This window comes from Mobula birostris, chromosome 7 (genome assembly GCF_030028105.1).
Source record: "Mobula birostris isolate sMobBir1 chromosome 7, sMobBir1.hap1, whole genome shotgun sequence".
In the NCBI taxonomy this organism is placed as follows: domain Eukaryota; kingdom Metazoa; phylum Chordata; class Chondrichthyes; order Myliobatiformes; family Myliobatidae; genus Mobula; species Mobula birostris.
Window position 1 is genome coordinate 49,603,699 of NC_092376.1, and position 14,602 is coordinate 49,618,300.

General features: G+C 41.8%; 1 protein-coding gene across 1 annotated transcript in view; it reads left to right on the plus strand.

Annotated features, from left to right (window-relative positions):
* The first annotated feature begins 6,472 nt into the window (after nt 1-6,472).
* LOC140200180 (uncharacterized) overlaps nt 6,473-14,602 on the plus strand; it is a 33,648-nt gene continuing 25,518 nt past the window's right edge. Inside the window, exons 1-2 of the mRNA XM_072263102.1 lie at nt 6,473-6,645; nt 9,759-9,916. Coding sequence (XP_072119203.1) covers nt 6,512-6,645; nt 9,759-9,916 — 292 coding nt within the window. The 5' untranslated portion in view covers nt 6,473-6,511. The remainder of the gene's footprint in view (nt 6,646-9,758; nt 9,917-14,602) is intronic.

Genomic DNA, 14,602 nt, shown 5'->3' on the forward strand with positions numbered 1-14,602 from the left:
AGGCACACAGCACATCTTTAAGAAAAAAGCCGAAATAAACATGCTAATTAATTACGTGCCGGGCGGCACCTAATGCTTCGCGGTTCGGTATCTGTCTGTGGCCTGGAGGGTGGAGGCCACTGCACCACCCAACCTGCGACGACTCAGCCTAACACACCATCATCAGTGTGCTCTGCGCTGTCCCGATTCCGGTAAGTGATACTACACTGTACATACATTATTTCTACTTTATATCGGCTGTATTTTTACATGTTATTTGGTATGATTTGGCAGCTTCATAGCTTAAAGGTTACGTCATGTTTTTGTCGAGAGAGCTTGCGTGAGATTTTCTGCCAACGGTGCTTGCGCGAGATTTTCGTTCCAGAGAACAGTTCAGTAATGATTGTGGAAAAGTATTTCTACTTTATATAGGCTGTGTATTTATCATATCATTCCTGCTTTTACTATATGTTACTGTTATTTTAGTTTTTATGTGTTATTTGGCATGATTTGGTAGGTTATTTTTGGGTCTGCGAACGCTCACAAAATTTTCCCATATAAATAAATGGTAATTGCTTCTTTGCTTTACGACATTTTGGCTTACGAACCGTTTCATAGGAATGCTCTACCTTCGGATGGTGGGGGAAACCTGTACTGACATTGAAGAGGGTTCAGATAAGATTCAGGAGAATGATTCCAGGAATGAAAGGGTTACTATATGAGGAATGTCTGGCAGCTCTTGGGCTATATTCCCTGGAGTTCAGGAGAATATGGGGGGGAGGGGGGGAGATCTCATAGAAACATTCCGATTGTTAAAAGGCCTGAACAGATTAGATATGGCAGAGTTATTTCCCACGGTAGAGGATTCTAGGACAAGAGGGCACAACTTCAGGATTGAAGGACATCCTTTTAGAACTGAGATACAGAGAAATTACTTTAGTCAGAGGGTGGAAAATTTGTGGGATGTGTTGCCACAAGAGGCTGTGGAGGCTAAGTCACTGGGTGCATTTAAGGCAGAGATCGATAGGTTCTTGATTAGCCAGGGCATCAAAGGGTATGTGGAGAAGGCAGGGGAGTGGGCATGACTGGAAGAATTGGATCAGCCCATGACTGAATGGCGGAGCAGACTCAATAGGCCGAATGGCCTACTTCTATATCTTGTGATCTTGTAGGGAGGAGAGCAATAGAGCAGAGACAATATGGGGGAAGGGAAGGTGGGGAGTTTGAGGAAGAGGTTGAAGGAGAAGGAGGATGGAGGGAATGGCTGTATGAACTCAATGGGAGGAACTGGAGGTTAAAAGGTTGAGGGAAGGAGGAGTACAGGAAAAGGGGGGTGCAGGATGCAGCAGGTGGAGGGAGTGAGAAACAACAATGTGTGTGCTTGTGGTTAGAGTGCAGAGAATATACAATTGCAGCGTTAGTGTGTATGCAAGTATATGTGTCCTTGTTTAATTTTATGTGCAGTGCCTGGTCCCATTCACTGTGGCCCTCTTTGCCATTGGACCAAGAATTTGCTCTGTAAAATCCATGCATCACTGATGTGCAACAACCACCTGATATTTTTTTTAAAAAAACAGCTTCCACTCATTTCTTTCATAGAACAGAGTCGTCCATCATCCCAGTCTTCTACTTAAAACACCTTTGCAGCACCTCGAATATGCCATTTGGGGATGCTAAATAATCCCAAGAATTGAAATGACTTTATTACTGGCATCCTTCAAATACATGAGTAAAAATCTTTACGTCTCTGGTCAAATGTGCAATTTATAGTAATTTATAATAGTATGTACAACAGGATAGTCAGTATGACATAGAAGTACAATTGTATCAGCATTTGAATTGAATCAGTCTGATGGCCTGGTGGAAGAAGCTCTCCTGGAGCCTGTTGGTCCTGGCTTTTATGCTGCAGTACAGTTTCCTGGATGGTAGCAGCTGGAACAGTTTGTGGTTGGGGTGACTCGGGTCTCCAATGATCATTCGGGTCCTTTTTACACACCTGTCTTTGTAAATGTCCTGAATAGTGTGAAGTTCACATCCACTGATGCGCTGGGCCGTCTGCACCACTCTGTGCAGAGTTCTGCAATTGAGGGAAGTACAGTTCCCATACCAGGCAGTGATGCAGCCAGTCAGGATGCTCCCAATCATGCCCCTATAGAAAGTTCTTAGAATTTGGGGGGCCATACCAAACTTCTTCAACCGTCTGAGGTGAGAAGTGCAGTTGTGCCTTTTTCACCACACAGCTGGTATGTACGGACCATGTGAGATCCTTGGTGATGTTTATGCCAAGGAACTTAAAGCTGTTCACCCTCTCAACCCCAGATCTGTTGCTTCAATAGGGGCTAGCCTGTCTCCATTCCCCCTGTAGTCCACAACCAGCTCCTTTGTTTTTGCAACATTAAGGGAGAGGTTGTTTTCTTGACACCACTGTGTCAGAGTGATGACTTCCTCTCTGTAGGCTGCATCATTATTATCTGAGATTAGGCCAATCAGTGTAGTATCATGAGCAAATTTAATTTGCTGACCATTCACTTATTGATATGCTTCCCCATAGTCCATGACTAAAACAGCAACTACCGGTATCTCTAACATTGTTAAACCTGTCTAGGTATTTCACCTGTATAATAAAATAAAATTTGACTTTAATCAACAGAAGGAGCAATTAAGTTCGCTGACTGAAAAAATGTTTAAAGAGATGGGATTGTAGAATTGTCTTAAAGGTGAAAGGGGTGGTAGAGAGGCATTAAAATTTAAACAGGGAATACTAAAGTTTAAGATTGAGGCAGATGAGGGCAGAACCACTAATAGGGAGGCAAAGAAATTAGAAAGCATGCCAAACCATAAGTGGGTGGGCTAGGCATAATGACTTCCCCCTTCATAGATGTGGCTTGAAGACTTTTAAAGGGAGAATGGGAGTGGGGATAAACTCTTTACACATAGAGGTTAGAAGCATATAATCATGTTTCCTGTATAATTTACTTTGAACAAATAAGGTGCAACAGATAGCAAATATGTAGAATTCTGTGCATAATAATTTCGTATTACAACATATCACATTGATGTTGGGAGTGTCCTTTCTAAATTGACAATATACAATATGTACAGATATAAAACTACATAATTAAACCTACTTTATTGCAAAGAAATACTGTAATTTTCTCAAGTGTGGGGATCTCGGTTTCCTTCAAAAGATGGAAATCACGATGGAAACAGTGGTAGTGAAGAAAGCTAGCCTGCAGTACAGGTTCAGAAGGGACGAGGAAGAAGTGGTTTTGAAGTTCCAAGACAGGAATCAAGATCTGGGAGTCTGGATGTTGTGCTGCATGACGTTGACATCCTCACACACAGATCTTACAGATTAGCTTCACTTTTGCATGAAGCTTGTTGGAGATGAGGTGTAGCATTGCAGCAAAAAAAGTAAAACACTGGACAGTGATACATGAGATGGGTCTGCACTAAGACAGTCTATTGTGAATCTGTCTATCACCCAATCCACTTTCTGAATTCATCATCTTAGTCCAAAACAATGATGACTATAGAAGCATTGCCACAAGTAAATCAATTCTGGAAAAACCCACAAAATTAGTGCTTCTCCTACAGTGCCTCACAGATAATCAGATGGTTCCCAACCAGTAGAAGCTACCACAGAATGTGTACAATGAATGAACTGGCTGTAAGCTCATGGATACGAACTACAGTTTAAAGATTCTATTCATGTATAGCCGAAAGCACTAGGAATGGTCTGATGAGCAAGACCAGAGAGTCCAGGTGTCACAGTCCCGACTGTTAATTCCTCTTATTATCCTAATTCCCTTTTATTTCTGATAATTCCTAATTCCCTTGTTCTCCTGGGCCCCTTGATTGCGGCACCTGATTCTCTTCTAAACCTGCTGCATAAAAACCCCGGCTTTGCATCCATTCGTTGCCAGACCGTTGCTTCAGCCTGTGCAGTAATTCACATTCCCAGCGACTTAGAATGGTGTATTCTAAGCTATACTTCAGTACTGAGGTTTACCTGTGAAACTCCGTCTCTCCGTGTGTCAAGGTAAGTATTCTAAGTTATACTTCAGTACCGATGTTTACCTGTGTAACTCCATCTCTCCGGGTTAAGAAAAGTATTGTCTGCCACTTGCCTTTCTACGCTCAGTGTCATGATAAGTTTTGCCTGCTGCGTGGCTCCTGTTTGCCATTCAGCTCCAGCAACACCATGTGTCAGAAAAGTATTATCTCCTGTTTGCCTTTCCATGTAACGCTCCATGTCAAGATGAGTGTTGCCTGCTGCCTGTCTCCTGTTTGCCGTCCATTCAGTTCCAGCAACGCCGCGTCAAGAAAAGTATTGCCTGCCTCCTGCTCCTCCATTCAGCCGCACTGTTTGCCTGTGTTAGTTCTGTCTCTCAACAGCTTAGAATTGTGTATTCTAAGTTCTGTTCCTGCGCTGTTTGCCTGTTAACCCTGTCTCTCGACCGCTGAGAATTGTGTATTCTAAGTTCTGTTCCGCGCTGTTTGCCTGTGTTAACTCTGTCTCTCCGTGTTAATAGGAGCATTGCATGCCGCCTGTCTTCCTGCTCATCCTTCCACCTGCTGTTCTCCTTAAGCCACGCTCACACCTGCTCTGCCTCGTTCCACCACCCGCCTACACTCTCTGTTGGCTCGGTGGTTAAACACCGTGTTCCCACCATAGCGACCCAGGTTCGATCCCCGGCCAAGCCTTCCTCAGTCCCCGGCCTTCCCCGTAACCGTTAATAAACACTTTAGATTACTCTACCTCCGTGTCAGTGTCCTGCGTTTGAGTTCGCCCCATTCCCTTGCAACACCTGGTGTTGTTTAACCATCACAGCAAGGCATTCTTGAATTGGAAATTCTGTCATCCTAAAGGGACAAGCAACAACTCAACAGCGAACAATGATGAACAGATGGTGGTGTACAGAAATAAAACTAAAAGGGATCCAACAAGTTGCTAGATTCAGTGTTGTCAAGACCACCTGTGGCCCAAATATTCAAGGGCCCATTCCACTGAGAGCAAAGAACAGAGGTGAACTTCTCAAGGTCAGAGAAGCCATCAGCATCCACTGGAAGGAACACCTCAGAAAACTTAGCAACTGCACTTCTATAAACACGAGATGCTGGAAATCCGGAGCAACACACACACAAAATGCTGGAGGAATTCAGTGGCTCGGGTGCCATCTATGGAAATGAATAAACAGTTGATATTTTGGGCTGAGACCTTTCAGGACCCAAAGCATTGGGTCCTGAAGGACCTCAGCTGAAAGCATGGACTGTTAATCATTTCCATAGTAACAGCACTTCCATCCTTGATGTAGGTGCTGTTACCAGAATCCCAGAGCAAATTGTCCACCTCAATCTCATTCCCGTCCTCAACCGATGGGCTTTGTGAGTAGAAGTTCCCCTGCTAAAGTTTCAAATAATGGCAGAACTACTCAGATTGAAAATCTTATCTCCAGTCTCTGGCAATATATCAAGGTATTTAGGAATGTTGTAATCTTGACTATTTTCAAGAAAGGAGACTATGGTAGCTTCAGATAAATCTCATGCTGATGGCTCAAAGAAAGCCGTGCTTCCCAGTGGGGGGAGAAAAAGCTGTTCCCTCACTGTCAGTGTGGATGCCATCGACGTACGGCAATGGTTTTCAGAGGGAGAGTTGTTGCCTTTTTTAGTTATGGGTCACCAAAAGGGATCAGTTAAGAGTTAATCATGTGGGTCCAAGGAGTGTAGAGACCTGATGGAAGAGAAGAACTTTGGGCTTCTCGCTCCCGTGCTGTCCCAAAGAGCTCGGGGGAAAGGTGGGAAAGAGGCCAAAAGACAGGGTGGTTCCTTAGCTTGGAGACTGATCTTCCTGCCTCCGCCCTTGTTACCCTAAACTCGCCTATGCTAGCGGCGTTTCAGTAGATGAAATATCTTCCTATGACATGCCCTTTAGAGTTTAGCTATAGTGTTTAATTGCAGTTGCAATCAGAGTTTTGGTTCCATGGAAGTTGCTAATTGCGCTGTTTTGATTAAATTGCGTTATCTAGATAAATTTGAAAACTACTGACCTGGAGGCTCACTGGATGTAATCAACCATGAGCCATGCGAGAGGTGACATCAGCCACTCTCCGCGGCCCTCTCTGAAATGACTGTAGCCCTTGAAACCGGGATGAACTGTGGAAAATCACCCTCTCTTGTGGTTGACCACAGAAAGTCGGCCCCTCCTATCTCTGGCACGTCCACCGCCGCCTTGTGTGCGCTTCTACTTTCAGAAGAAGTATTTTTTTTGTTTTTAATTCAACTGGATTTAAAGTTGAGTGGATTTATCTATCCACTGAACAAAGTTCCCAAAAGAAAGCCGCGCTGTGAAGATGAATGCATTGATAAGCGAATGTAGACTCTGAGGTGAACACCCAGGTCAATGCTCCCCTGTGTTTCCATGGTAACGGCGCCGACCCGCCCCAAGTCGCTGGCGCAAAGGTGATCGCGTCATTCCGGTAGCTATGCCCGGGAGTGTTTCCGCAGAGCGCCTCCGAGACGGGGCTCTGCGATGTTTAAACGCTGGACGTCTAACTCGAGCCATTCGGTAGATCTGAGTTTTCTGAATCATGAAGAAGTGACCGCGATCCTGGGCGTGTTGGAGCGAAATAAGGAGGTTCAGAGGATGAATGCTGAGAGGCTCAAGTATGTAATGCCTCTCTGGTGCCAGGGTTCGGACACTGGCGCCTGAGACTTCGGAGTTGTTGAACTGTGGAGCCACTGTTTGTTTAAAAGTATTTCGTTCTGCATGGCAAGTTAATTAAATATTCCTTGCAAACTGTGAGGATTGAATTAATGCAATGATGCAGTAATCATTTTAGCGTAAGAAGGGTATTTAAATGTTTCATTTCGAAAATGAGTATTTTCCCCATTGCGATGCATGAAATGTGATATTAAGATGAGAAAATGCAATTTTGGATGTAGTCCTTATTACTTATTCTATTTTTATATATAATCTCTAACAATCAATTCAAACTAAACTGATTGCAGCGGAGCACGTTCGATTTGAGGGACATTGTTAAAATAGTGCTAGATCAATATGTAACAACAAACTGGAACGAGCTGTTTAATGAGTTCACAAACCACCCTTGTTGCCATTAGATGTGTTTCCTCCAGATTTATTTTTGAATTAAGTTTATAAAGGAAATCATAATCTTTGAGGCAAACAAACAACGATTATTGCAGTCTTGTGTAATTTCGCCAATGCCGGGATTTTGAGTTTGAATTACTAAATGCGCATGTAAGCCCTGCATACCTCTCAGGTGAATTATACCTGCCTACACCAAGCAAATCTCTACCTCCGGAATTGCAGCAGTTAAATGTTCTCAGTAAGCTGGAACAGGAATTCGCCCAGCTATGTATTTTCCAGCCAGCTTCCCGAATACAAGTTCTGCAATTTAAAGACATGATAGAATAAAATGTTATATGGATAATAATGATGTCGGATGCAAGCTGTAAACTTTTGCTGAGTCTTCGACACTACTACCTGCAAATCGAAAGAAAATTTCCCGAGTATGCTTCACAACTCGGTGACTCAGAGGGAGTCACTGTGAAATTGTATTGCCTGTTTAGAGGTCGGGGAATGATAGCCCATGTTGCTGGGGGCATTGTATATATATTTTTTGCAATCAGAAGTACTAATCCAAACTCTTCCATTTGATGAGCCAAAGGTTTTCGGTCGGATGAAGTTGCTGCGATTCCTGACACGAGTCGGAAACCGGCTGCCATTGACCCAACTATTAATACTAGGAGTGATTGATAAGTTCGTGCCCTAAGGTAGACAGTCAATTTTAGAAAATCTAGCACATTTATTTTTCGATCTATTTTTCAACATCGTCCCCTCCTACATTTACACACTTAGTCCAGCGGTGGTGGAGCATACGGATCTTGGACCTCCAGAAAGTGTGATTGATAAGTTCGTGGCCTAAGGAAATGAAACTTCAAACTTTCTGCATAATCACTGAGTTGACTTGCATGTGCATGTAACGAGAGCTGTACAACTCATCTCCTTCTACCTTCAGCCACGAAATTATCAATCACCCATCTGTGGACACTTTCTGGAGGTCCAAGATCAGTATGCTCCACAACCGCTGGGCTAAGTGTGTAAATGTAGGAAGGGACTATGTTGAAAAATAAATGTGCTCGGTTTTCTAAAATTGACTATTCCTACCTTAGGCCATGAACATATCAATCACCCCTCGTAAAATCTAGTGTAAGAAACCAATGAGATTTGTTAGTCTGAATCCTGGCAATGTTTTTAATGAACACCCTCAAAATAAATATTCAACAGTCTTAGGCCAATAATTCCAACGTAGGCTGATAAGGCCAACTCACCTTCATTTTGCAACATTATTGAAACATTTTCAGTATAAACATCTAAACATGGAACAAGAAAGCATAATGTTTTTGCTGTTGGAAATTTGAATGTTATTATTAGATTTTTAATTTGAAAGGAAGCCTTTCTGTCTTTAAAATTTATTTTAAATTGAAAACAAACATTATGGTAGTACACATAAAAGTTGCTGGTGAACACAGCAGGCCAGGCAGCATCGCTAGGAAGAGGTACAGTCGATGTTTCGGGCCACTGCGTTCACCAGCATCTCTTATGTGTGTTGCTTGAAATTCCAGCATCTGCAGATTTCCTCCTATTATGGTAGTACAGCTTTCCAAAACAAATTGTACCGAGTACACAGGAAAATTATTCTCAGGAATACAATTATTATGGTTATCAATTGTTTGATAGACTCCCAAGCTAGTCATAGTTGTGGAAGTATATGGCACAGAAACAAGCCATTTGGCCCATCTAGTCTGTGCTGAACCATTTAAACTATCTACTCCCATCGACCTCATCCATGTACCTATCCACATTTAAATTTTGAAATTGAGCTTGCATGCACCACTTGCACTGGCTGCTCATTCCACACTCTCACACCCTCTGAGTGAAGTTGTTTCCCCTCATGTTCCCCTTCAACTTTCCACCTTTCACCTTTAAGGTATGACCTCTGGTTTTAGTCCCACCCAACCTCAGTGGAAAAAGCCTGCTTGTATTTACCCTATCTATACCACTTATAATTTTGTGTATCCCTATCAAATCTTCCCTCAATCTTCTACATTTCAAGGAATGAAGTCCTAACCTGTTCAATCTTTCCTTATAACTCCAGTCCTCCAGTCCCAGCAACATTCTTGTAAATTTTCTCTGCACTCTTTCAACCTTAATTTGCCTAGTGAAGAAAAATTGATGCTGCCTTTGTAGGAAAGTATTCACAAAATATCCAACATCTGAGCAGTTTTATAGGGTGATTGCCGTTTATGTGCAATAACCTTTGTTAGGAAAGATGCCGTTGCATTAATCAGGGCCCTGTAACTTTCCCAGGTAGGGAAAAAAATTGTTCAAAGCTTTGTCAGTAAATCTCTTGAAGTTTGTGGTGCTCTAGGATGGATCCTTTAATGATATCCTGGATGGGCAGCCTATTGGTGAAAAATGGCATTCTGACAAAAACTACTACTCCCTTTATCTTCGCAAAATAATCGTTAAATCACTAAAGATCTAAGATAAAAGTTTCTCCAAATAACCTGAATGTCAGATTTAATGAAATGGAGCTGGACTGAGCTGAAATTCTGTGATCGCAAACAAAGAATTATTGAGACAAATATTGATTATAAGATGGATGATAGAAATTGTTCTGGAAAGGCTCCTCAGCATGAATAGAAGTGTCAATTCTGTTTCCCTGAATTACTAATAAATATTTAAATTTTAGAGAAATCAAGAAGAAGAATACCAACAGCTTGTGGTTGAAAGGAATAACTGGCCAATGGTTTGAGGAAATAAGGAAAGCAAAATTCAAAGATCAGACGGAGTTAAGCAAGCTACTTAAAGTGCCGCCTACAAGGAGCTGTAGAAAGACAGACCAAACTGGTAAATAATTTTTTAAAAACTTTATTGTTGAAAACTGTTGGAAAATAATGATGATTTTGGTTTATTATTGTTGCATGTACTGAGATTCAGTGGGAAAACATTTCATGCACACCGTTCATACAGGTCATATTGCACAGCACATTGAGGTAGGAAAACAGTAACAGAATGCAGGATAAGTGCAAAAGCTACAGAGAGAGTGCAATGCATGTAAACAGTGAAATCCAAGATCACAATCGGGTAGATTGTGAGGGCAAGAGTCTATTATCATACAGGAGATCTGTTCAGGAGCCCAATAACAGGCTTTTGTATCTTCTACTCAATGGAGGAAGGGAGAAGAGAGAGTCTCCAGGGTGGATGCTGCCTGCCTTACCAAGGCAGCACGAAGTATAACGTAAGCTGGCAGTTTGCTTTTTTGTGAGTAGCCAAGTATGTAGTTTTCAACCTTTAATGGAGGTTTGGGCTCTATCACAAACTCCATTCTACAGTTGCAGACTCCATCACTTCCTTCATGGCTGTCATGAACATGGAGTTCACACATTTGGTGTTGTATTGATCGCATGTTGAACTTTAGACTCCCGTGTCTGTCATCATAGACAGAATTGTTGGAATTAAGCTAAGGCTCAGGTCAGCTGCTGCTAAAACTTCACTTGGGCCTTTCTTAAATTGTTTAGCCTCCCAGTTTGTGTCCTCTCAAATCTCTGCTGGCCCAGTGGGCTAAATGTTCTCATGTTTGTCTTAATCCCTCAATAATCTCACCCAATTTATCTCTGTAATTTCCTCCTGTCCCATAACTCTTTGTGATATTGGTAGTCCCACAATTCTAGTATCTTACTCATCCCTTTCCTAAATTGCTCCATCATTGGAAACTGTACCTTCTGTGATCAAAGTTCTAAACTCCTGGAATTCTCACCTTAAAATCCTCCCTTCTCCTTGAAAACTATCTATAAAACCTAACTTTTTGACCAAGCTTTTTGCATTTCTTTTGTTTAACAATAATTACTAGCTTCTTAAAGTATGTTCCTACTGAGTGAAAATTGTTGTTGTAAGTTGTTCAGAGCAGGTGTCGCTTTCAATAAAACCAAATATGTGAAGGAATTATTACATCTAAACCAGGGCTTCATACCTTTCTCTGCAACTGGATCTTTGACTTCCATCATCTGGAAACCACAGTCAGTACAATCAACACAGGCCCACTTCATTCCTCTCACTGCACCTGTAACTGTGGCTAAGTGTGCCTCAAATACCATCTGTAGATTAACCAGTGGTAACCACTGTTGTTGGCAGAATCTCAGATGGCGACAAGGAGGCGTACGGGAGCACGATAGGTTAGCGGGTTGAGTGGGGTCACATCCACAACCTCGCACAAAGTCAGCAAGACCAAGAAAATGGTTGTAGGCTTCAGGAAGGGGAAGTCCGGAGAGCACGCACCAGTCCTTGTCGAGGTGTCAACAGAGGAAAGGATGAGCAGCTTTACGTTCCTGGGCATCATTATCTTGGAGGATTCAACATGGGCCCAACACTGACTCAATAATAAAGAAGACACATCAGCAACTCTGCTCTTTAGGTGTTTGAACAGATCCGCTATGTCAGCAAAGACTCTTGCAGATTTCTATAGAGGTAAGGTGGAGAGTATTCTGACCGGCGGCATCATTGCCTGGTAGGAGGCTCTAACGTTCAGGATCACAAGAGCTGCAGAGTGCTGTTGACTCAGCCAGATCCCTCATGGGCACAGCCCTCGCTACCATTGAAGATACCTTTAAGAGGCAGTGCCTTAAGAAGGCAGCATCCATCACTAAAGATCTTCACCATCCCGGATATGCCCTTTTCTGGTTACTCTTCAGTATGGAAGTAAAGGAGCCTGGAGTCCCATGATTCAGAAACTGGTTCATCCCCTCCACCATCAGATTTCTGAACGGTTCATGAGTACTACATCATTATTCCTAATTTTTGCATTACTTTAATTTGTAATTTACATTAATTTTGTGACTTTGCACTTTCCTGCTGTTTTGAAACAAATTTCATGTTAAATAAGACGGTGATAAATCTGATTCTGATAACATTCTTTAATGAAACATCCATCAAAAAATCAGGAAAGACCATTTTTTTCAGTTCATGGTTGTTACATTTAAAGGGGAGTATTGAAAATAAATGTGTAGTGGCAACAGAAGAAATAGTGACTCAGATTCTTTGACCTCAGGAAAAGTTGAAATAAAAAGTTAAATCACTACTTTATTTTTCATTCGAACTAATCATAAAGTTGTGTAACTTATTTTCATGTACAGTATCTTAGTAGCAAGGAAATAAAAAATGTCTTATCATTTGACCTTCAAAAAGTACATAACATTTATCGCTAACAGAAAGTTAGTGGGAACAATATTCACAGTATGGTTAAACATTAACAACAAGATTGTTCTTAGAATCAGAGTCAAGATGCAGTTTATTATCACTGACATATGGATGCCATTAAATATTTTTGGCAGCAGTACAGTGCAAGTCATTAAAAATTCTTTTAAGTTACAATAAAGAATAAAATAGTACAAAAGTGGAATAGTGAGGTAATGATCATGGTTTCATTGGACTGTTCAGAAATCTGATGCCAGAGGGGAAGAAGCTATTTCTAAGACATTGAGTGAGCGTCTTCAGCTCCTGTGCTGCCTCCTGTGGCACTGCCTTTTGAAGCTCTCCTCTGTAAGAGGAAGTAACACCTATTACAGTGTAATACCTCTAAGAGGGAGTAATACCTATTACAGTGTGGTACCTCTGTAATAGGGAGGTGAGAGCCTGTGGTAAAACTGGCTGATTCTACAACCCTCTGCAGCCTTTTTCCATCTTGTGCATTGGAGCCTCCATACAGGGAATGATGTAACCATTCAGAACTCTCTCCACAGTACATTGATGAAATTTGTTCGAGTATTTGACACACTAAATCTCCTCAAACTCCTAATGAAGTATAGCTGCCGGTATGCCACCTTTGCAAATGCATCAGTATGTTGGGCCCAGGATAGATCCTCTGAGACGTTGATGCCCAGGAAATCAAAGCTGCTCACCATTTTGACTGCTGACCCCTCTGATGAGGACTTGCTGTGTGTTCTGCGGACTTGTGCTTCCTGAAATCTACGATCAATTCTTTGGTCATGTTGACATTGAGCATGAGGTGGTTGTTGTGCTGCTACTCAATCAGTAGATCTATCTCACTCCTTTGTGAAAGGGGGAGAGTGGAGTTGAAGCTAAGATCAGATTGGCCATGATCTTATTGAATAGCAAAGCAAACTTAGCCAAATGGCCTACCTCTGCTTCTGTTCCGTCTGTTCAGATAAACTCATGCCCAACCCCAAACCATCCTTTTTTAATAAAAAAAATTATGCATTTGTGTAGTGCCTTTTCTACATGAGGTTTCCTGAGATGCTTCACAGAAACTTTGTGAGACACACATAGATTCCAAACCAAAGCAAGATATCAGAATGAGTGACTGAAAGAGGTTACAATAGGTCTTGTAGGAAAAACAGTAGTGGAGTGATTTGAGGAAGTAATTCCTGAGGTAAGGCTTTGAATGCTGAGGACACACCACTGTTTCAAGCTGATTTAAGATGGCACTGGTGAAGGATAACGATGCCTTACTGACAGCAAACATAACTACTAACTACTTTATTAATCACTCTTTTCCTGGACAACTATCACTGTGGCCTGTAGCTTCCCTTTCGGAGTTGAGTTTTGAACCACCTGTATGACCTGCCATTTTTGTGGTGTGAACTGAAATCTCAAAGTTACAGGGTGGTTGTAGCATGGTGTGTACAGGCTATATTGAGGTAGCGGGGCCCAGGCCCAAGAGTGAGGAATGAGCTAATACTTGGCCTTTGCTGGAGTGACTTGGAACCAATTGGAAGCAGCAGATTCAGGGTGTGATAGGATCCTGATCCAAGAGGGAGGAATGAGCAGATGAAAAGGTCAGGGTATCAGGGCTGATGGCAAAGAATGGGCTGGTGTTCAGCTTGCTGCTCAGTGACGTTTACTTGTCTCAGTTCTGTGTAGAGACTGTGGCCTGCAACTAATGAGCTCCTGGACCTGCTACAGTGATGACTGGCTTCATGGCTGTGGACTCACTTTTGTGGACTTTAGTTCTAAATGTTATTTTCTTATTTTTTATTGTTTACACAATGTGTGTGGTTTTTTTTCGCACATTGTGTGGTTAACAGTCTTTTATAATGGGTTCTATTTGGTTTCTTTTGTGGCTGCCTGTAAGAAGACAAGGTTGTATACAATATAAAAATTTTGATAATGTACTTTGGGTTTCAGAGATGAATGTTCAAAAATGTAGGTAGAAGAATACAGAATGCTTAAGGTGTAGGCTGGTGGAGAACGCAAAGGAATTTGGCAGTGAAGGAATTTCAACAGTAAGATAAATGCTGCAAAATCAACAGTCGGTATTAGCTAATGTTTCTAAAGTCCCACAGGAATCAATCCTTGAATAATAATAATAATTATTATTATTATTATTATTATTTTAATCCTCATACTACTTTCTATTTCTGTCCATCAAACAATGGGAAAATCATTATTGTTTTCTTTGATCCCTGTCAGAAACTCTGTTCCCTTGACAACAGTCCTTCCTCTTTTTGGTCAGGTGAATTTTATTGCATGGAACCCCAACACTTTTTCTAATCCCTATTCTAAGCTTTAACTCTGGAA